A 24,689-nucleotide genomic window follows, 5' to 3' on the forward strand; every position below is an offset into this window, starting at 1 on the left:
AATGAAAGAGATGTGGAAAAGCCTATATGAGCAGAAGTCGGAGAGTTGGCCGCTGTTATGACTGGTGCTCAACGTCACCGCACCTTCAGAGGGGCCTTATGGAATAAATCTCAGAACTGTCTGCCTGAGGAATGCAAAACATTTGTCCGTCAACTTCCCAACCCTCCCCTGGTTAGGGGTGGCTGCATGGGTATTGACTCCATGGATTTCTACTACCCATACTACATGGGTAATGTATGCACAAGTTCCAAGTGTGAGCTCATGGGCACCCAGCGCCATCGTGTCCGGGCCAGGAAGAACAAGGCTCAGCATTGTCAGGTTGCTTCTGTGGGAAGCCGGTCTGTGCCAGGATGAAACTGGAGTTAAGGTGTGGGCCGAGTGGATTTGAGACACGGGGAATGTCTAATACGGCCACACGTATACGGATTCTTCGTTTTAACCAAGGTCATCAATTCTGTTCATCTGTTTTTTTCTATCCTTGTGTCAACACCATACTGAATAATTACAACTTTATGATGGTTCTTGACATCTGGTAGAGTAAGTGCTATCATTTTATCTTTCTTCAAAATTGTCTTGGTCCTTTGCATTTATTTTTTTTTTAATTTTTATTTATTTTGAGGGGGGGGGTTGGGGAGAGAGAGAGAATGCCACCCAGGCTCTGTGCTGTCAGCACAGAGACCAATGTGGAGCTCGATCCCACAAACCTCAAGATCGTGACCGCAGCTGAAGTCAAGAGTCGGGTGCTCAACCAACTGAGCCACCCAGGTGCCCTGGCCCTTTACCTTTCTGCATAAATGTGAGTCGGTTAATACAATTCGTAAAAATTAAATAAAACTCTGTTGGAATTGTTTGGATGCAGTGACCAATTTGAGGAGAATTGACGATCTTTACAATATTGAATCTTTCAACCCAAAATCATGCACAGCCTTCTGCTATTTTGGTCTTTCTCAATTCCTTTCGATGCTATAATTTCCTGTGCAAAAATTTGCATGTATTTTGTTAGGCTTATCCTGAGATAGTTCATGCTTGTTGATATCAGTATAAATGATACCAGTTTTAAATTTTCATTTTCTGTTGATGTATAAAAATACACTTGATCTTTATATATTGACCATATAGCAAGCAATTTCATTAAGCTTCTGGTTTGTCTGACTCCTTTGGATTTTCTGTGTATGTAATCTTGTCATCTGTGGGTATGACAGTTTTATTATTTTTCGATTGTCGTATGATTTCTTTTTCTTGCCTTACTGAGTTGCTAGCACCTCCAATGCAATGTTAAATAAAAGCGATGATAGTGGACAGCCTTGTCTTGTTCCGGATTTTAGGAGAAAAGCATTGAGTATTTCACTATTCAGTCTATTGTATATTTACATAATTGTGATATGATTCAGTATGATGTTAGCTGTAGGCCTGTGGCAAATATATCAGCTTGAAGTTCTCTTACAAATTTGTGGGGTTTTTTAATAATAAATTGATGTTAAATTTTGGCAAATGCTTTTTCCGCATTTATTAACACGATTTTGTTTTCCTTCTTATCAAGATAGAGGTTAACATTGATTCTCAAATATCAAAACTAATGTTGCACTTCTGGGATAAACTTTGCTTGTTAATGTGTATTATCCTTTTGAAATACTCAGAACTGCCAAACTCAATTAGGTATTTTGTTAAAGAATTTTTGCTCATAGGCAAATTGGTCTGTGGTTTTCTTTTAACATCCTTGTCAGATTTGGGTACCAGTGTCATACTGGTCTCATAAAACCAGTTTGGATATGTTTCTTTTTGCTCTATTTCCTGTAAGAGTTTGTGTAAAATAATTTCCTCCTTAAATGTGTGACAGAACTGGGGCGCCTGGGTGGCTCAGTTGGTTAAGCGCCTAAACTCGATTTCAGCTCATGATCTCATAGCTTCCTGAGTTCAAGCCCCATATCGGGCTTCATGCTAACAGCACAGAGCCTGCTTGGGATTCTCTCTCCCTCTGTCTGTGCCCCTCCCCTACTCCCCTGAGTGCATGCCTGCTCTGTGAATGAATGAATGAATGATTTTTTAAGAAATGTGTGATAGAACTAATCAGGGAAACCACCTGGACTTGGGAGTTTTCTTTGTGGGGATGTTTTCGATAAGAAATTAATTTTTGTGATAGACATAAGGTTATTAAGATTTTCTATTTGATTTTGTATCAGTTTTAGTTGTATTTTTCAAGGAATTGGTTCATTTTATCAAAATTGACAAACTTAATGGCACATTTCCTTGATATCCTTTTGAAATAAGTAGGATCTAGAAGTGATGGCCGCTCTTTTATTACTGATATTACTAATTTGTGCTACCTCCCTTTTATTTCAGTCAATCTTGTTAGGGCCTTGTCAGCTTTACCATTTAAAATTCCAAAATTTAGCTTTATTATTTGTCTTTTCTATTTCATTAATTCTGATTTTATATTTATTATTTCTTTTTTTCCACTCGCTTTGAATTATTTTCCTCATCTTAAACTAGCCTCCTAAAATGAAAGCTTAAATCGTTAATTTTGAACCTTTCTTCCTCTCAAAGACAAGCATTCAAAGTTAGAAATGTCTATCTAAGTGCTGCGTTAGCTACATTCTACAGAGTTTGGTATGCTATTTAGAAGTGCATTGTTTAATATTCAAGGCTTCTCTGGATCTCATTGTTACTGAATCTATAAATCCATTGTGGTCAGAAAACATGCTTTGTAAGACTGCGATCCTTTGAGATTATTTACTGAGCCTTGTTTCATTGTCTTGCATATGATCTATCTTGGTGATAATTCCATGTGCACTTGAAAAAGAACATGTCTTTTATGGTTGAGGCTGTAATCTCTAAATGCCATGTAAGTGAATATGGTTGCTATCACCACTCAGGTCTTCTAGATCCTTACTGATTTTTTTCTTGGTCTAGTTGTATCAATTATTTAAGAGAGGAGAACTAAACTCTTCAGTTATGTTTATGGAGTCTTTCTTGAGTTCCATCACTTTTTGATTCACGAACTTTGTTTGTTTTAATGTTTTTTTTTGAGAGAGAGACACAGAGTGCGAGTGGGGGAGGGGCAGAGAGAGAGAGGCAGACCCAGAATCCAAAGCAGGCTCCAGGCTCCGAGCTGTCAGCACAGAGTCCGACGCGGGGCTTGAACCCACAAACTGTGAGATCATGACCTGAGCCAAAGTCAGACGCTGAACCGACTGAGCCACCAAGACGCCCCTGATTCACAAGCTTTTAAGTTCTGCTTTTAGGTATGAACCCTTAGAATGGTCTTCTTGATATATTTCTCTTCTTGTCGTGGTGAAATGTCCCTATCTCTGAAAATTATTGTCTTGAAGATGACTTTATTCCAGCTATCACATGGTTAGTTTACATGGTGTATCATTTTCTGTCCTTTTACTTTCAATCTGCCTTTGTATTTAAAGGGTAGACTACATACAGCTGGCTCTTCTTTTCATCCAGTCTGACACTCTCTGACATTTAACGGGAAGGTTGTCTATTTACATTTAGTGATTGATGTGGCTGAGTTTCCATTTTGCTTCCCTCCCCATTCTGTATTGGTCTATAGTTTCATTGGGGGGGGGGTGCTTTTATCAGGTTTTATATCCATGTTATAGTCACCTCAAAAACCCACATATTTTTTTTTCTAAAGCATGTTTTATGAGGCGAATGTAACATTGATAATCAAGCCTAATGAAGAGGCAATGAGCAAGATTCTTAGCTTTGGGGTCTGTACCCTGTTGTACAATAGTTTATAATTTGCCCAATCTCTGATTCAGAAATTGGTCTGTTTTCATGTCCTTTCTCTATGGAAATCAGTTTTGTTCATCTTTTTCCTAGGAAATTATCCATTTCGTCTGTATTTCCAAACTTATTTGTGCCAAATAGTATAAAGTAAGCTTAATATTTTTCAGTGTTCTGCTGGTCTCTTTTTCATCTATGTTTTCTCTCCTTCCACACTTCCACCCGGTTTTTTATTTTGGCTTCCAGGCCCTCCACTGCCTCTTCCAGAATTTACAGATGCCATCGGGGGCTCCTTTTTTTTTACATTTCCCCCTTGTGAATTGTGGCCTTCTTGATCCCTCACTTTCTTCGTAATTTTTCAGTGCTTTAGCACAGGTCTTTTATACTTTGTCCAGATTTTTCCGAGTCCTCACCAAGAGGGTTGGTTTGAATTACATACTCCATCATTTTACTGAAAACAGAACTTTTATTATTTAAAAAAAAAAAAAGGCTTAACAAAAATTTGGTGTATAAGACCTCTCTCTCCTCAGTGGAAAATTCAAACAATGTGTAAGTCTAGTACTGGGTCTGGGTCTAACCAGTATGAACCATTTTACAAAATATGTTTGTAGAGTGGGGTTGTCTGGATTTGCTTTGGGGTTAATTTCCATTGATCCTTTCCACCAACCTCCGCTATGAAAGTGAAGTTGAGTAAGCCTGGTAGGGAAGAAAAGAATGCCGACTGGGTCCCTGGCAACTCAGCTCTTTACCACAGGAGGGCAGTCTGAACTGGAGACATCTGTAAACCATCACTGGGGTGCTGTCACCCGAGGAGCTCCCTGGATTCAGTTTAATGGTGGAAATCAGTTTTCTGTAGTCAAGGAGGTAGAAGATACCTGGACAAGTAGAAGGCCTGCCTGGCAGTTGGGCTTGATATTTAGGTAGGACTCGGCCCTTGCCAGGTAATGTGGCCATGGGAGAGGAGTCACATCTCTGAGTTACTCGGCCGCCACCACCCCCTGCACACACACATCCATTAAGAATACGGAACACGTTCTGATCAGCATCTCTGTGGGAGATTTTTGCCTTAATGTCTTTGTTTTTCTTGAAAGATATGAAGCAAACCATTCAACTAAAAAAAAATACTCACGGAACAATGAAAAATGAAACTCCAAAGGGTTTATGCCAAAAAGCAAACCAGTCCTCTGCAGCCTAACTCGACAGGACCCAACAGGCTCGTTTGGATTCTCCTGTTCTCTGAAGCTGTGCATGTTTGTGTGTGTGCTGGGGGAGGGAGGACGGTAACAAAACCCAAGTACAGGCACCAAGGAAGCTGGGGGTCAGGGAAAGAGGTGTGACGCTGGCATCCAAACTTCAGGAAGCACACGGCCTCGAAAATGGTTCTGTATCCAAGGATCTCAGCAGCAAGAGTTAAACCGTGAGTAGACAGAATTTGTTGGTATAGAAGTTTTACCACTTGTGAGATACGGCAGAGCTCTCTTCCCAAGTACCTTTTACTCGTTTCCTCCCACAGTTCCTAGCAGTGTTTGCTTAGTATGAATATAGGGAATGAATTTATCACTGCTCTACTAGAGGAAAACTTTGTGGAATCTGTACTCAATGAGTATGCCTATTTACAAAACACAGTTTAACTACTTCTATGGCTCCTGACAAAACATAGTTTAAATACTATAATCCCCCCTTCACCTCTAGAGTTTTGTAATCAGCTTTTTCAAACTTCTTCCCTGCTACTATACATGAATAAGTTACAGTTTTGGAAGCTCTACAAAATTTATCTTGGCCTTCTTTCCAATGATGTCCTCATGCTAGATTGTATACTTATACACTGTTTTAAAAACCTGGTTGGGGGGGGGGGGCACCTGGATGGCTCAGTCAGTTAAGCTTCCAACTCTTGATTTTGGCTCAGTTCATGATCTTACAGTTCGTGGGTTTGAGCCCCACACTGGGCTCTGCATTGACAGCACAGAGCCTGTTTGGGATTCTCTCTCTCTCTCTCTCTGTCCCTCCCCTGCTCACATTTCCTCTCTCTCTCAAAATAAATATTTTAAAAAATAAGAAAAATAAATAAAAATTTGGTTAAATATTTACGTAATCCTGGCTTTAAAAAAAGTCTGTAGGGGCACCTGAGTGGCTCAGTCGGTTAAGCGTCCGACTTCAGCTCAGGTCACGATCTCGCGGTCTGTGAGATAGAGCCCTGCGTCGGGCTCTGGGCTGATGGCTGAGAGCCTGGAGCCTGCTTCTGATTCTGTGTCTCCCTCTCTCTCTGCCCCTCCCCCATTCATGCTCTGTCTCTCTCTGTCTCAAAAATAAATAAACTTAAAAATAAATAAAAAATTTAAAAAGTCTCTAATGAACACCCATGTGGATTTTTGCAGTATTACTGGGTCAGGTCAACATCTATCACAGTGTGTGTATTTTGCAGGGTGACAAATTAAAAAATCAGTAACATTGCATTCTATATTTAATAATTACAGTAAAAATGTTTTTATTCACATAAAATTTTTTAATCATAAGCAAAGTCATTCACTATGGATTCAAACAATATAGTCAAAATATATTTTACTTCAACTTAAGGCACCACATAAAGACTTCTTTAAAGCATACTCATGTCATTTTATTTACACACTATTTTAGGAAATGACTATAAAATCCACACCTTCCATCTCATCTTTGTCCTTCACTTGTAACTTTATGCATTCGCAATGAAGCAAAACCTCCAAATAAAAGGAATTAAATGCCATCATCCTTAAATCTTACCAGATATGGACAAGAGGGGGAGCCACCCAAGAACAATACAAAGGCATGTTTAATCCTTTAATATTCCAAGAATTTATCTTTAAATTCTTATACCAAGCTTGATGAAACCGTAACACAAGGCCTACAATACAGAGCACTGAAATAATTTACATTCGAATTCTATTGCTGTTTACCAGAAGAACTCGCACCTTAATAACAGCAGAACTGTCCTTATAAAGGTATTTATTCCGGAAGGCAGCTATGCTCATCACTGTACCACCAACGCATAAATGTACTTACTCTGAATTCACTCACTGAATGAACAAAAACTACTTAATAAAAAGTGTTCCTGGGGCACCTGTGTGGCTCAGTCGGTTGAGCGTCCGACTTCGGCTCAGGTCATGATCTCACAGCTTGTGGGTTCGAGCCCCACATCGGGCTCTGTGCTGACAGCTCAGAGCCTGGAGCCTGCTTCGGATTTTGTGTCTCCCTCTCTCCCTGCCGCTAACCCACTCGCATTCTGTCTCTGTCTCTCTCAAAAATAAATAAACATTAAAAAAAATTTTTTTTTAAAAAGCGTTCCTATTACCTTTGAGTATTGTTGTCATCAACAGTTAAGGGTTTCCCAGAGCCAAATACTTCCTATCACCCAGAAAACATGTCAGGACATATAGGAGTCACTTATTTAACAAAATCCACACCAAAACCTTAATGTAAAGGGCTGGCTTCACTAAAAGATTTTCTCAGAGCACGAGAGGAGTCATTGGCTTTAACGATGATAATTTTTCAAAGATACAAATGAATTAACACAAAGTTCAATAATATATAAATGTCTCTGAGCAAATAAATACTGTTTTGTCCCATCAGCATATATACATAAAAAATTTTACAATTTTAATTAAAGTTAATATTTTGAGGATGGAATGAAAGACAAATATGTGAAGGTCTTATTCAAAAGGGTAAGACAGTGACAGGCTCTTTCATCCTGTATGAAGTCCACTCACAGGCTGGATGCTGTGTATAGATTTCTGAAACTCCTAACCACCAAACTAATGCGATCATGAAAACTCACGGCATTGTAGGGACCAAGCTCTATTGGGCTAGTATGAAATATTCTATTTTAGATATTTCAAAATGTGTCTACTGTTTTAAATGTGGCTGTTCCAGTCTTTTTTTTTTTTAATGGAAATTGAAATAGAAAATTTTCTTTTATTTTGTTCAGAAAAACTATTAACGTTAGGGTAACTTTTATGTGAGGAAAAAAAATCAAAATTTGTCAAAAAGCAAAATTAGTCCTATTGGTTTTATTTCATTTGTTTATTATGCTGTTCTTAACACAGTCCACTTATGACCAATAGCATGGACTATTTATGCAGGTTGTAGAAATGCTTCTCAAGAACCCCCAAAACAATAGGCATCAAATGCTAAGATCACAAAATTAGCAGTGACCAAACAGGATGAATTATATGTTTGATGACTGGCAGCATTTTTTACTATCATAGAAAATCAACATTTAACTGGGCTGTATATTTGCTGTAGATAATTTATTTTTATCTGAAAGACAGTTACCCAGTTTATTTTATATTGTCAAAACTTTCAAGTTCACACTATTAATGGCCTGCCTCAGGTCCTGATGGAAGGTTCTTAAAGCCAGTTTTTTCTTTAACAGATACAACTCAGTTTCTGCATATTAATTTTGATTATTAGAAAGTACCACCTAGCAAGGTAGGATGGCGATTCTTCACAGCAAATCCTTAGCTATGAACATGTATGTTTACAAAAATAGGAGCAGAGTGATCATTTCTATGAACCAAACACCGAAAAAAAAATCAGAGGTGGCACTCAGGCTACAGAATGTTAACAGTGCTTAGAGTTTAAGCTTAAATTCTGCCACTTACCATATGAATAGTGGAAAAGATCAAAAGAAACCAAATCCCATGCCTGAAAAGTAAGGCATAATGTCCCAAAGGTTAGGTATTAAAATCTCTCTTCCTCGTTCTGACCCAATTGAAACCAGATTTGTATTCAGGTCATCAGTTTTTCTGCAGGACTTGATACCTCTGGCTATAATAAACATGAGAAAGTAAAAAATGGTAACAAAAGCCGATGAATTTTCTTCAGTTAGGAATTTAGCTTGTGAGTCAGAAGAAAGTAAACAAATATGAAGTGCAATTATACCGTCTGCCTGACAGCCACGTTCTGTGGAAGTCAGCCTACAGACCAGCCTACCTCTGACACTTTCTGTAAGTCACAGGAAGTCTGCACACTCGTGCACACAAACACACTTGGGCACACACAAATGAATAACTTACACGAAGGCGCTAAGCACAAACAGAGGAAAGCAATTCTATTTTCTTAGTTTCTTATTAGCAACAATCTTCAAAAGAGATCTTTTGAGGCTTCAACAGCTTACGGGTCTAAACAAAGACGCAATGGTGGAGACTGAGGCTTTGTATCACATGGTCTTTGTGTTGTGTTTTATAATAGCTTTTCTTAAAATAATTTCTTCACATGCTAGATCTGTTCTGCCTGGTTAACCGATTTTATTAACCATCACAGAGGTTTTCCTACGTCACAGGTGAACTTAGGATACAAACTCTATTAAGGTTAATAAGTATAAAAATATAGAAAACTTTTCCTTCCTGATACACAAAATCCTCTAACTGCATAAAGATTTCTGTTGTTTCGGTTACAAATATAAAAATTTATTAGAAAAGCATGCCTACTACATTTTGGTATATTTTCCTTTAAAATTGTGTCAAATCTTCATTGCAAGAAAAAGGCAGAGGCAGTATTTTTCTTAAAAAAAGTTTCTAGTTAGAGAACTCGGTGGTGTTAACCAATGATTTACTAGCAATTTTAACTATGGTCATGGTTGTTCTGTATTAGCTGATGCACCAAAACAAAGCACAGGGAAAAACAAAATAACTCTAGCATGCTTGGTCTAAGTTCTTTGTCTTTCAAAGTAGATTTTTCATAGTTATAACACCATCCCTCGAATGTATCCTTGGTTTCATGTATAATTAAAGATACTCTGTATAAATTCCAGCAAGCATTACTCAATTAGGGGATCATCATCGTCTTCTTGCAGCTGAAGTCGGGAAAACGGACGGGGTACAGACAGTCTATTCTGCATGATTATTATGAGGCCTGTTAGCGTGGTTAAGACCAAGAGCGCACCGATAACAATTCCAACGGCTTCTGGGAGATTAATGCACCACTGGTCAACTAACAAACACTTAGTGTGACCAAAGGTTCCATTATTGGGACGTGGTTTTAATCCCAGGATGTGGCACATCATTGGGTAAATATCCACACTGTTAATTGTGTTGTGTTTGTAGCCTTTGTGAAATGCAGGTCCGTGGGCAGCTAGAAATGGATGCATACTAGACAAAGAATTATCATAACCATGGTCACCTACTGAAAAAAAGAACAAAATTATGTTAGTTCTTAACAGAAAGAATGATCTTTCTATTACAAAATAACTTGCTTCCAATGGAAATATGCTGATTCTTGCCAGTGTAATTCCCATCTGTTAAAATTAATTCCAATTAATTTGGACCAGATGAGGGCTAGAAATAAAATTTTCTATTTTTTTCAACTCAGCCATGTCCCCATTTCACACAGACACACATACTGCTTTTCCCAACTGGTCATGACCTGAGACTTTAAAACTATTTCTTGACTTCAGGTACCTATCTTTCAGTTCTGGCCCCACTTATTTCACCCTTCAATTTTCAGAACCGTCTGCATGCAAAGAGCACTAGTGATTATAAAAGAAAAAGGGTGGGTGGGCTGAGGGTCCTAAATAACTGGAGAGCAAAAGTGAGTGCGTCCAGTGAATGGGGTTAGAAGTGAATCTGCAGCCTTACCCACGTCAATTGCTCCCGTGGTAAGAGACGGGATGATACAATATACTGATTTACTGACAGTTAATGAATATCTTAACATCCGGAGGCCACAGAATTGAGAATACAGAAGGGATTCTTGTACTGAATGTGAAGTCTAACCAGATCACCAACCTGTAACTCCAAATCTAACTCAAAGGAAAACATGACAGGATAGTCTCTGATATGACCCCAACACCAGAATCTCAGGTTTTGGCTTTGTGTTGGCAAATATTCCCTTTTAATGTACACCAGTTGGATTTGATAAGCTCCTGGTTTCATATGAAGTGCAAATGACTGAGTGGAAGGTAGATCAGTTTTTGTTATATTAGCCTTTAATTTTATGTTTGAAATATTTCATAATAAAAATAATGCATGTGATCAATATAATAAAAACAGAATAAAACTCTATATATAGACATTACGATTTCAGCAGTATAAAAATATACATGTATATGTAACAGCAAAAAAGTATAGAAGGGGGAAACTCCCACAATTCACATCTGTCTGTACCTTTGTATGGAGGGATTATGGATAGTTGTTTTTTTTTTTTCTCGTTTCTAAACTTTTCTGTATTTTCTCAGTTTTCAACAGTGAGTATATAAGCATAAAGAACATATAAATTCCAATAACCATTATCTTATCCTTGTCTGAAGCTTCTGATGTGCTGTAGATCAGGGGTCTGCATATGACAGCCCCTGGCCAAATTCAGTCCCCTACCTGTTTCAGTAAACAAAATTTCACCCCCCATGTCAGTTCGTTTACATAATGTCTAGGGCTACTTTTCCGCTGCAAAGGCGCAATTGAGTAGCTGAGATGGAGACCAGCTGCCTCATAAAGCCTACATATTTACTATCTGGTCTTTTACAGAAATGTTCTGACTCCTGCTACAGACTTGTACAAAGCCAGATTTTTTAAAAAAGTATTCAAATTGAACTTAACATATGGATGAATAAGCTTGGGTTCAGGGAAGGCCTGTAACTCTCCCCTATTATTTCCTTAGCTTTAGGAGAGATTTTGATACACCTGTTTTGTATACTTGGTAGGTTTTTGTTTGTTTACCTTCTGAATCTTTCCCAGTGTTCCATAGAGCAACAGCACTCAGGTAAACGACTTCATCATTGGGGAAAGACTTCAGGATACTTGGACAATGTTTATTAATGCACACAAAAAATAAACAGGCATTTGAACTATCGAATCTGTCCCCTTTCACCGTTTCTTTACTTCTCTGCCATTTTCTACAAGTCAAGAGAACCAACCTTGAACGTTACTGACAGTAACCGCAATGTGGGTAAGAAAGTACATCTACACCTTTGCCCTCGAGGTCACCCACCCTTCTCTAAAGGTGAAATACGGTTTTAAATTGCTGTTGAATGAAAACCTACGAATTATCCAGTCAAAAAGTGAACTGATTATACAGTGTTAAAGTCTCTAAATCAAAGCACCCTGTTAAGAGAAATACGTCACAATGTGTGATTTATCCCCAGGATACAACAGATATATCCTAAATACTTACATTTTGGTAATGATTTATTTAACACAATTGTCCAGCCTTCATCAGCAACCAAAATAATAGGCTGAATTCGATTATTATGTTGGTAATGAAATCTGGCAGGAATGTCTTCTTTGAGATAAACATTCATGTGAGGGCTACAGACTTTCAGTTTGTTATAAACCTCTGTTGTATCTGGAAGAAAAAGGAAACAGTAAAGGAAAAAAAATCACAATTGAATGATAAGGAAAATAGGTATTTCTAACTAGAATAATTGGAAATAAATTCTGAACAGTACCATCGATTAAATCACTTTTAATTCTTAAAAATTCAGAGCAATAATAATTATGTGACATTGTTGGGGATGGACAGACAGACACACACACACTTCTATCTTTCCAAGCATTCACATATCTCTTTTTTCATTTTGTGACTCTCCCTGGTAGGCTTTTATACAAAAGGGGACAATTTTTATGTATAGCTTCCTAAGGAAAGATGAAATAATTACATATTATTACGAATTCTAAGATCAGTAGACAAAGAATATATCTCACACAAATATCCAAGTTGTTTTTAAAGGACAACAATGTCCTTTTCCATTAGTGTGAATAATGAAGAAACACATCAAAAAGCAGAGAAATAATCTCCTTGAACATGAACCTTAAACTAACTGCTTCAAGACTTACAAATTAAGGGGAAAAACCCAGAATCTCACTCTGAGCAAGTTTACGAATATATGGTACCGTACTACAGAAAGCCAGAGCCGCATTCTTTGACACGCCCTCCTCCTCTTTCAATCGCCCCCTTCCCAAATATCCCTCAGCTAAAAGTTTACTTACTTATTTTAGGAAGTACAGCAGCAACTGGAGTCAAATCTATAAGAGCGTAGCTTGAATTATCAATGCAGCGATCCAAGTTGATCAGTCTGTCCTTAGAGCACTGGGTCATCCCATGATCACTTGTAATGATCACATTCAGATTTTCCCACAATCCTAGCACCTTGAGTTTGTGGACTAGCTCACCAATAAGGTCATCTATTTCTTTCAACACTCTGTACATGTTTTCTTTATCTTCGGGTCCATATTTGTGGCCACTTGCATCTGGTTCTTCCCAGTAGAGGGTTGCAAAGGTGACTGGTGGATTTGAATTGATGAGCCACGTGGTAATATTATTTAGTCTCTCCTCAAATGACACTGAAGAGCTATAATTCATAAAATAGGAAGGTGTGGTATTGTGAATGGGCACGTCAGTACCAGGCCACATAGCAGCAGCACTGGATCTGTTTTCCTGAAGCTGATTGGTCACCCAAATAGGTACTGCCTCATTCCACCAAAAAGGATCCTTGTCATCAAGGTCAGAAAAATGTTTCTTCGTGATTACGTCATACATGGAATTAGCCACAATGCCATGGCTTTCTTCATACAAGCCTGTCACGATACTGTAGTGGTTTGGAAATGTTTTTGTGATAAAAACATTTTTAACATGTTCCACCAGGATTCCTTCTTTGATAAAATTCTGGAGATGGGGAAATTCATAGTTCTGTAGATAGTCAGCTCTGAAACCATCAAAGGACACCAGTAGTAACTTGGGTGGCAAACTATGGGAAGAGTTACCTCTACAACCAGTTATAAGTCCAGAAAATAAAAGTATTACTAATAACTTCATAATGAATGTGTTGAAGGAGAGCAATCAGGGTTCCTAAAATATAAAAACACAGTTCATAAGTAGTAGTGCTGCTTTGATTTGCATTCAGTTTCAGAAGTTTAGCCATCAGGAGAAGAGAATCAAAATTTATAAACTTTCATATACCAGCTTCATATCTACGCAAAATTACATAATGCCATTTACTGAAAGATAACTGAATAAAGCTAAAATTGGGGGCGAAAACTGTCTTTACTTGTCCAATTTCCTATTTATGTATGTCCTGCTCCACCCTTCATGCTCTGAAGGGGATACAGACCGCTCTTACACTCCACACAGATATTCCTGTTTGGTCGCCTTGCTTGTCTGTAGTAGCAGAAATTATCCTAAAAACTTAATAAGAACAGGGGCACCGGGCTGGCTCACTCAGTGGAACATGAGACTCTTGATCGCAGGGTATAAGTTCAAGCCCCATGTTGGGTGTAGAGATTACTTAAAAATAAAATCTTGAAGAAAAAAAAAAAGACTTACTAAGAACAGATAAAAGAAAGAAAAATGATCCCTTTGCACAAAACATAAATAATACCAAGCCTTCAGGGGCTCCAGAGGAGATTATTTTTCCAGTTTAATGACAAGTACTCTATGTTCCTTTTATTTTTTTTTTTAATGTTTACTTACTTATTTTGAGAGAGAGAGCACGCATGTGTGAGCATAGGGAGAAAGAATCCCAAGCAGGCTCCACGCTATCAGCACAGAGCCCAATATGGGGCTTGATCTCAAGACTCTGAGATCATGACCTGAGCCGATATCAAGAGTTAGACGCTCAACTGACTGAGCCACCCAGGCGCCCCCCACCCCCAAGTTCCTTCTAACCCACAGAAATAAGTGGTGGAAATGTTACCATATTGGCTCATCACCAGTTCCTGTTGAAGATACTGGCAGGAAAAGAAGGATAAGAAATAAATATTACTTGAGTAAAAGATCTCGTCTCAATCTATACATTCCCAGTATTTACATGAGGTTGACAGACAAAGCCTACAGGGACTTGGATGCTGTACTAACTTCTGAAGAAATCCAACAGCTGCTGAAATGACTTTCATCACCATATCCCTTAAACTTCCTTTTTACTATCAAGAACATAACCATTCTCCCTAATACCCCAGGCTCATAGCTCTCCCTGATTTTTCATTATTTTTTTCTGACAATCCACTGATTATAAAAATAGCTTTCCCATAATAAATCTCCCTGCCTTCAGTCTCTATCATCTTTGGTCCTTAAGAAAGCAGGATAGGTGATTTAAGCAGGATGGTCCACTTTAGATGGAGGGGATATCTCTTTCATTGCAATAGGAGAGAGAGGGAGCAAAGGCTAAGTTAGCTAACAGGTGTGAGGGCTGGAGATGAAGGGAGCTGCATTCTCTGTGTTCCAAGAGGTAGGGGTGATTATTGAGAGCGAGTAGGGTGGTAAAAGGTTCAGGGTTTTGAGAATCACAGAGAATGTCTGAAGTGGCCAACGTGGAGAACGGGAGAGGGTACAGGGAAGCAGTGAGGACTGGTGGTCAAAGTTGACAGCGGGCGTCATGAATTGTTAGAGACACTGTTGACCGGTTTTCTCTAGCAATTCGGCGGCCCCAGCACAGGCATGAACAGGCAGCCGATCCTGCCTGCGTGTGAGACTCTGCCAGAAACTGAAGTATAATGAAGGAAGCTGAAGGTCCTACGGAGTGACTGAAGTCTGAACTGCAGCGCTTAAGATGAAACCGATACAGATGTGCGAAGTGGAAAGGCTCCTGGACTGGAGGTTCTTTTCTTTTTTTTTTTTTTTTTAAGTTTAGTTATTTTGAGAGAGAGAGCGAGAGCATGTGCGTGTGAGTGGGGGAGGGGCAGAGAAAGACAGGGACAGGGACGGAGGATCAAAAGTGGGCTCTGTTGTGACAACAGAGAGCCCGATCTGGGGCTCGCACCCACGAACCGGGAGATCATGACCTGAGCCGGAGTTGGTGCTTAACCGACTGAGCCACCCAGGTGCCCCCCGACCAGAGGTTTTGATGGAAGCTGCAAGAATGTGAGACTGTGGTCAGAGTGAGGTGAGTGAAGTCACTATTTCAGAGTAAGACCCAAGGTATGGCTGCCGGAGAGGCGGGGGGTGGGGTATGTGCCTGGAGGCCCCAGGTATAAGCAGCAGTGAGCTGACATGATGATTAAGTTCATGAGCCGTTTGTGTGTTCTTCTTTCTCCCAACTAAACCGCAATGACTTGAAGACAGAGACTTTCTTTCCTTCAAACGCACAACCAGGTAGATGATCTTTGTATGTACAGTCATTCAAACATTTGTTGACTGAAGCTGTGACCCTCTCAGAAGCAGGGGACTCAACAATTGCAAACATCAGAAAGGCACAGAATCTTGTCGGTGAGGATCTCTGGGCCTGCAGAGTCTACCATTTTAACCCGAGATGGGCTACCTTCTGGGTGTGGTGCACGGACCATCCGTTGCTGATGCCATCCAGTAAACCAAAACCAGTACAGAATGGCAAAATCAAATCACTGCTCCAAAGAAAAGAGTTAAGAGACACTCTGCACAGACACAGCCCCGGCTACAGCTCAGCAATATCAACTCTCAAGAATCGAGACAGACAGCAGCATTTCTCTTTCCATTCAGTATTTGGTGCTCCTGACCTAGTGTTTAGGCACAACTCGCCTCCTCCCTCGGACCGTCAGCACAAGTGCGGCCATACCACAATGCTGTGCAGGCTGCTGCCCTGGGTTCCAGCAACCTTAGAACTTGCGTGGAGACCATGAAAGCTGAACTTGGCGCATTCCCTGTTTTCTCTTGCGGTACAGCTACATTCCCAGGCACAAATGTTTGTTTCCAGAAAGAGTGAACTACAACAGCAAACAGGTGGTGCGGTATCTTACAGACACTCCTAAATACATTTTTTAAAACCATAATCTACTGCCCTGGCTCTTTCCCTCAGGAACCAGTTGACATTCGCCACCAATCCCACCGCACAGGCAGCTCTGCAGGCAAGTCAGGTCTGATGTACACCAGGCCGAATGCACTCTCTGCACCTCCAAGTCTTTTTCCTTTCCTTAGGTCCCCAAACCTGCAAAACAGCCTTCCCGTTGTCTCACCACAGAGCTGCCCTGGGTAAAGCATCTGTTGCCAGCCTTGTCAATTCTCTTTGCATATCATCTATGACAGCACAGTAGACCTAAAAATCACTGAGGGAAGCTCCTTACAAGTGCAGCTGCCCAGTCTTTACACCGGGAAAATTCCGGCTCAGTCAAGCTGGAGTAAAAGCCAGGAACTTGCATTTTGAACACTGTATGGCAGAGCCATACAATGGAATATTATTTGGCAATAAAAAGGAATGAACATACGCTACAACTTGGGAGAAACCTTGAAGCATTATGCGAAGTCAAAGAAGGCGCTCACAAAAGATCTCTTACTGTAGGACTTTTTAGAGGAAATACCTAGGATAAGCAAATCTCTTCGAGATGGAAAGTACATTAGTAGTGCCTGGGCCAAGGGGCTGGGGAGAAATGAGGAGGAAATTCCAATGGGCAGGAGGTATCTTTTGGGGGTGATGAAACTGCTCTCATATTGACTGTGGTGATGGCTCCAGGACTCCACAAAACTCTACACTTTAAATGAGTGAACTGGATAATATGTGAATTCTATCTCAATGAAACTATTGTATTAACATCAACAACAAAAAAGGAGGGAATGAAATTGTCATCCTAAAAGCATCTGAAATGCCCTGCCAGAAAACGGCAAACATCTTTGATGTCTCAATTTACCTCCAAAATTGTGTGAAATCTGTACTCCATAATACAGACCTGGGGTGTTTTAACATGAAAATGCCTTATACCACCTTCCAAATGCAAAACGACAGCAAAACGAAAACCTGTGTCTGACCCTCTTTCTCAAAAAACATACAAGTCAAAATCTTTCTTCTGCAAACCTTGAATGAAAAGGATGTTCAAGGTATACGTGCTATTTATCCTGGGGTTCAGGAATGTGTTAGCACACTGTTAGGGTCCTCGTCCCCAGGCTTAGAGGCACAGAGTGGAAAGACTGTAGGCTCCGAATTCAGAATGATCCCAGAACTTGAGCTCACATTTAGTAGATGGGCAACAGTGGGCAGATTTAACTTCTCTCAGATTTAGTTTCAGTGTTTGTGAAATGGGGGTGCATACAGTGTTACAGGACAGGCTCTCACGTTTAAGTTTCCCTTTATCCATTTGAGTTACAAAGCTGTTATGTTAGGAGAAAGTCTGTACTACGATGGGCAGAATAACATTATTGTGCCACTATAAAATAATTAGAAATAATTTAGTCCAACCCCTTCTTTTTACATGTAAGGGAGCTGAAGTCCAGTGATTGGCCAAGCTCAGAAAGCAATTTAGCAGCTTTACTATGCCCTTACTAATTCACGCCCTCAACAAGTTTACGAGTCTAGTAACAGCGAGTTCACAAAACTAGTAATAAACTCCCAACAATTACCAAAACCTTTCATGTCAGAGCATCCTTCATTAACAGTGCCCATATCTACGTCTACTGCCTTCTGTTTCGTTCTAACAGGGGGTGTCAATCTCTTAGCAACAAAATACCGGTGAGAAGTTCTCAAGTAATTTTCAAGAACTCAAAATCACTACACGTTACATATTACTAAACTTTGGGAAAAATTCTGTAATTTTTCAAACCAAAAAAAAAAAAAAAATAGCAGAGGGAAGAAAAAAAGCAGACTCATCCGGACTATACTCAAACATCCCAACAGCAACCAGAAGCAGTAAGTAGTTGTCTTCAATTCAGGGGACAGAACATGCTCCAAGTCCTCTGGGATGATTTTTTTTTTACCTGGGTGGAATGCATGTCAGACAATTCGCACTGGCATTCTTAGCCCGTGTGAAGTTGGGAGAGGAGACTGTAACAGTTACAGGAAATGGTGAAAGGTATTTGTCACCATTAGCTTGCCATCTGCTCTGTAATACAAAAGCTCTATTCTAAAGACTTCACAAATATGTATAATTAAACTTTTATACAGCTTTAAAATAAAATAACATTATTGTCTATGGGCCTGGGGAACTTTGGTGATTTCCTCTAGATTATTATTATTTTCTTGGTGTTTAAAGAAAAAACGTAACTCCTCTTTAGAAGATTTACCCAGTCTTAAAAATTCTAGGAGTCTAAGTTATTCTCCAATTTTCAAGGGCTCACAAAATTTTCTAGTGTCTTCAAAACAGCTACTTTTTGTGTTTCTTGTGTTCTCATCAAAACTTCTCCCAAATTACTTTGTGGCTATACTCAAATACTTAAAACAGCTCCTCCTTGCTTTCAAGTGAGTTTAATTTCCTTAAAATAGCTTGGAACAACCTCTGGGGGGAAAGGAAGAAAGGAAAGAAAAACCATAACATTAAAACGAACAGCTGACTTCCTATAACACTGGGCAAGTGTTCAGGCTTCAGTCCAGCAGATCACCTGGTGGTTAAGCAAAACCATTCTGGGGTCTGGGCTGGTATAAACCTGAATCTGTTTGTCACTCGCTGCACAATGTTGAACGTCTCTTGACTTCTCTGAGCCTGAATTTCCTCATCTATATAAATGGGACGCTATTATCTCATAGGGTTGCTGTACCGAGAAAAGGAAGCATTGTTTGGAGAGTGCTTAACAGGGCGTCCAGCCTATAAAAAGCACGTAAATGTGATCTTTGCTAACTGGTTTTCTAGGAAATTAGTTCTTACATTTGATTATATAATGACCATGAGCTGTGATCTAATATTCAGATGCAAACGCCCACCCCGCCGCCCGCCTCCCCTCTTTGTCAACGCTGCCCACATTCGCCGCGGTCAGCCCACTGCCCTCCCCGCCCTTCACACCACAGTCTCCCCCCCCCCCACCCCGCCCCCTTCCCAAAGCACCTGCCAACTGCTCTTTCCGCCTCCCACACGCCCTCTGCCTCGCGGTGCTCAGCTCGGTCCCTGCGCCTCCGGGTCCCTTCGGGGACGTCCCCGCCAGCTCCCCTGAGGCTGGGAGACGGGAGGGGAGGGGGTTCTCACCACCTCCAGTGTCAAATCCCCTGGCGACTGAGGACGTGGTGGCATTTCCCTCCGGAAGGCGGGCGCGCTAGGCTCACACTCACCCGCTGCCGGCACGCGGAACTCAGAACTGTCGGCACGCGGCGCTCGTGGATCCTGGGGGCAAGGGAGACCCGAAGGGACACCGGCGAGGGAGAAACCTTCTTAAGGCGCCTGCGCAATGGCGGGCGCTCCAGCCGCGGTTGTCAACAGCCCCAACCTCCCCGAGAACCGCTTGGCTGGGGCCGCCACGGATTGTGCGCAGCCGCCCGGCGCGCGACAGCGGAACCTGCTGCCAACCAGCTGGAACCCGGCGGGCGGCGGGGGCTGAGACGTTTCCTCTGATTGGTTCCCGGAGCCGCGTTAAATGTAACTTCCTTTGCGATTGGTTAGATTCAGGTACCTGGAGACTTCTGCTTCGGTGGGTTAGCATTGGACCTCGAAGAGGTTCTTTTCTATCTTCCACCACGCCCCTTTCATATCATCCTAGGGCGGGGTGCCCTTCAGGGGAGCTGAAACCCAAGGAGTCCAGGAAAGGCCTCTGGCTGTTGCTTCGCCCCCAGTTAATACGCTCCTGTTGGCTTCGATGTCCGCAGGAAAAACGACTTTGGCTGCACCAGAGCCCAGCCCATGTCTGGAGCAGCTTCAGCCACTTCTAATGAATTGGAATAAATACAATGTGATTCTACCCAAAGCACCTGTTTTACTGGAAAAGTGAGCACCTTTACAAGGGACGTTGAGTACTAGGCAGTTTACAAGTTAGGTTACAAGAAACACAGAAACACAATCCTTGTGGTAGGGAGCCAGCTGAGAAATGGGCACCTCTTTCGACAGATACATAGGAGACTGTCCTCCTGCCTTTAGTTGGAAGCTTTGTCAAGCGGAAGACTGCAACTTTAAACTTACTACTGGAAAGAATACCAAAAAGAAGTAGATTTATTTGTTAACACTTGGGTCGCCCTGGTATACTTAGTAAAGAGTGGATAGTGTCTCTTCTCTCTTTGTATTTGCGGTGCCAAATACAGAACCTGGAACAGAAAAGGTACCTACTAAATGTTTATTGAATTTAATGGAGCTTTTGATTCATTTGGTTCTTGCCTTCCCTCACTTTAAAATACAAGCTCCAAGGGGCGCCTGGGTGGCTCAGTGGGTTAAGTGTCTGACTTCTGCCCAGGTCATGATCTCACCTTCTGTGGGTTGGAGCCCTGCCTCGGGCTCTGTGCTGACAGCTCAGAGCCTGGAACCTGCTTCAGATTCTGTGTCTCCTTCTCTCTCTGCCCCTCCCATGCTTGTGCTCTGTCTGTGTCTCTCAATAATAAATAAACTTTAAAAAAAAAAAACAAACAAAGCTCCAAGAGGGTATTTTCTTTCATATTCAATACTGTAGCCCCAGTGGGTACTTTAAAATATGCAATTAAATGAATTAAGAATGTGAATCATATGTTAATTATTTTCAGGCATTGAGGATTTCCTGGGTGTAAACCCAGCACCTGGATTAGTAACCTACAATAGTGGACCTTAGAAACCAAGGTCTAAGTTTTGCACCATGGGTCTGAACTTCAGAGTATAGCCATTACCAAAACCTCAGGGTCTGCAAGCAGCTTCAGAGACAATGTGGGGCTGGCTGGGTTCTATCGATTATTAGTTCGCACCTTCACAAGTTCATTCCCGTTGCAGACCTCACGGCCGGCCTGTGCACTGGTGTATTGGGCTCCTTAGATCCGTGGGGTGTCAGAGTCGGCAGGAGTGGCAGAGGCCATGTCATTCAATCCCTAGAATCTGCCAGACCTGAATTTTAATACTCACTCTGCCACTCAGTAGCTCAGCAATCTTGGGCCAGTGTCTCAACCTCTTGAGCTTCCATTTCTTCATCTGTAAACCAGCCCTCTTACAGCACCAACCTCTTCGGGTTACTGTCAAATGTATGAGATAAAGCAAGTAAAGTGCTCAGCACAGTACCTGGCACATGGTAAGTGTTAGCGATCATCATCACTCTGAGCAGAAAAACGTTCCCCATCCTGAACAATGGTCAGGAAAAGTCTGAGTCCCGGGGAAATTGATGTAATGTCCAATGTAGGGGAAATTAATTTTTTTGGCATTCTGACACGAGGTGCATGACTGCTTAAGCAGTAGACAAAATCGACTGATACGAAGGTCAGATGTGGAGCGGAGATGGCAGCTGGATGGGCATCGAGGGAGAAGGTTCCCTTCATCCACAGCCACTGCCCACGTGGCGGGGTCAGAACGGGGAGTCCTATGCGGTCTGGTTTCCTTCTTACAGATAATGTCGTTGAGAACAGGGGGACAAAATGATTCATAAGGATGTTTTGGCACCAAGATTCTGTTATCCTTCAAATATTTACTATTTCAACCACAACTGAAAATGTGTTTTGGATGGACATAACTAACAAGGATATTTATAATCTTGTGAAACAAGAAGTCCAGAGGTAATGTAGGCTTCAGGACCGATTATGTTAGCAACTCAACAGTGTCACCGTGTACTAGATTCTTTTAACTCTCCACTGGGCTATTAACAGACTTGGAATCTGGTTCCTCTAGTAGTAAATATAACAGTAGCAAAAGGAGCCATATGATTCATTTTTCACTTCACTGGGCAACAGACGTGATTTCTAGGGTTTTTTTTCCCTCTGTCTCAGAAGCCTCCAGCAACCATCTCCTTCAGTTACTTGAACTAGAATTGTGTCATATGCCCAAATCTAAGCCAGCAAAGAATGTGGAATTACCAGGCGATCAATTCAGTCCAAACCTTGAGTTGAGATCTTTCCCAAACCGTGCTTCCTTGCTCGACGGGAGTGAGGCAAAATAAGTGAAAGAAACTCCGCCACAAAGCATACTATAGATTCATTGGAGCGATTTAATGATAATAAAAGAAAGCATAACAGTATCATGAATTTTTCATTTCTGAAGTGATTTTTAGACATATATATATATATACATATATATATAATTGTTTTATTTAGCTGGCAATCTAATAACATTCATTTATAATGTTCTTTCAGCTTAGCTCTTGAAAAAGGAATTTTTTTAAGTTTATTTATTTGTTTTGAGAGTGTGTGTGTGTTCCTGAGCATGTGCGTGGGGGAGAGGCAGAGAGAGAATCCCAAGCAGGCACAGCACACTTCAGAGCCAGGAAAGGGGCTCAAACTCACTAACCTCGAGACCGCAAACTTAGCAGAAATCAAGAGTCAGATGCTCAACCGACTGAGCCACCCAGGAGCCCCTTGAAAAAGGAATTTTATATAAATCTTAGAAATATGGAGGAAGTTGAAACCCATTTTGTGTTAGATACTGAAATGTGCAAGGAGCAATAATCTAAACTCATCATTTACGAATGAATGTTGTGCCTCCAAGAGAACTGACTTGGCTAAATTCACAAAAACGAATTACAATTCGAGTCTTTGCTCCCACAGCCAAAGTCAGGTTTGGAAGCAGTATGTTAGAGGCAGTTTCTCCTTTTCCCCCATTTACTAGATTCAAGATTTAGCATTAGCATAAAACACTTAAATTTTTTTTATCATGTTTTCTAGATCAGAGACATTGCTTTTTATGCAGCTATTTCTTTTTTAAACTCCTAATTGGGGTGCATAACTCATTGCTGGCAGGAATGGGTCAGGAGTTAGAAGTCACAGAAACAAAGTTTCAGAGGAAAAGCCACACCCTGCCCAAAAGAAAACAATTCCTGTCCACTGCTCCCTCGGATTAAACAACAAAACCGAAACTAGTGAATCGATCTCAAATCACTTACGGTATTTTAAGTTTCACTTTTTAATATATATTAGATGGTGATGTAAAGACGAAGCCTGTTTTATCTTTAATATAGCGGGTGGAATGGACAGTGGGAATGACAGTGCTTCGCTGATCTTTGAAAGTTTATGTAACTAAAACTCTCCACCCACCCCATTTTCTGCAAGATTACTTTTTAATAATCTCAATCAAGTAAGATGGTAAACTATTTTTACATGCTCCTGTTAAAAGTGAATCTGTATTATCCATCATGAACTATACGGTGTTCGACATTCCTCCCTCTAAAGGAATTTTTCCAAGTATTTAATAACGTTGTGCAGGTATAAAGTCTTTTGAGGCTTTCCTAGGTAGAAAGAAACGTGCTCCAATTTTTAAAAAGATACAAAAATAAGTAAGTTTCAGTACCTGCCTTCAAGGACCTCTAATCTAGAAGGGTAAATGGAGAGGACGTCTCTCTGTTGGGTTTGCCTGCCCAATATTCGTTTCCTCTTCTCCCGGTGGTTCCTCCGGGAAACCACTTTGTTTTCACATTTAGTCTATGGGAGTCATTTGGGGCTAACCACATCTCCCTTCATCTCCAGCATGGAGGCCTAGGGTGACCAACGATCCCAATTTTCCTGGAACCGAGGGCTTTCATGGGGCACGGAGCTTTTAGTGCTGAAACCAGAAAAGTCCCAGGAAAATTGGAATGAGTTGGTCACTCTCACTCTGACCCAAGCCTGGCTTAGGAGAGCCAATTCCACTCCATTGACCACAGGACTTGGTTCAGTGATGGAGACATGCCCTAGACCAAAGCAAAAAGAGTCAATCCTGAAACTTTTGTTGAAACAGTTGAGGGTCAGTCTTTCAGGAGCTGCTGCTAAATAGGTAGGCTATAAGCCTGTGGCAGCTGCTGGTGATCAGTGTTGTCACTGTAAATGGAAAGTCTACCTGGGAATAAAGCCAGCACAGAGAATGCAGAGCCGAGAGAAGGAGCCTGATACCCGATGATGTTGAGTCCTTGGACCCAAGTTTACCTGAAGCTCCATCGCTGGGCTTTTCCATTCACATGGTTCAGTAAGTTCTCCCTTTGCTTAAGCTGATTTTAATTAGGTTTCTATCACTTACATCTCAAAAGGGGATAAGAAAAGCTAATATTTGCTTACATTCCTGTTGGGTAAAGTAAATGCTGTAAGGGAAGCCCAAAAGAGGAAGAGGTTAAATCATGCAGAGGTTACATTCAGCTGTAGGAATCTAAAAATGGATGGAGGACGAGATGGGTTTTGATTGGTTCTCACAAGTTAGATTGTAGAGTAGTTCCCTCTGGCTGCTGTAACAAATTACTACAAATGTTTTATCTTACAGTTCTGGAAGCCA

At 40.9% G+C, this 24,689-nt stretch overlaps 1 protein-coding gene across 2 annotated transcripts; it reads right to left on the minus strand.

Annotated features, from left to right (window-relative positions):
• Positions 1-6,203: 6,203 nt before the first annotated feature.
• ENPP4 (ectonucleotide pyrophosphatase/phosphodiesterase 4) lies at positions 6,204-19,883 on the minus strand. Of its 2 annotated transcripts, none has more exons than XM_015071176.3 (4): positions 19,634-19,883; positions 12,690-13,548; positions 11,875-12,045; positions 6,204-9,891 (listed from the first exon to the last, which is right to left on the minus strand). In XM_015071176.3, exons 2-4 carry the CDS (start codon positions 13,513-13,515, stop codon positions 9,527-9,529), a joined length of 1,362 nt encoding a protein of 453 aa, XP_014926662.3. In that variant the 5' UTR covers positions 13,516-13,548; positions 19,634-19,883; the 3' UTR covers positions 6,204-9,526. The 2 variants fall into 2 exon arrangements, with proteins under 2 accessions (XP_014926662.3, XP_026913428.2); XM_027057627.2 differs by lacking the exon at positions 19,634-19,883 and adding an exon at positions 19,413-19,627.
• Between the last annotated feature and the right edge of the window lie 4,806 nt (positions 19,884-24,689).

The sequence above is a fragment of the Acinonyx jubatus genome, chromosome B2 (genome assembly GCF_027475565.1).
Source record: "Acinonyx jubatus isolate Ajub_Pintada_27869175 chromosome B2, VMU_Ajub_asm_v1.0, whole genome shotgun sequence".
Taxonomy (NCBI): domain Eukaryota; kingdom Metazoa; phylum Chordata; class Mammalia; order Carnivora; family Felidae; genus Acinonyx; species Acinonyx jubatus.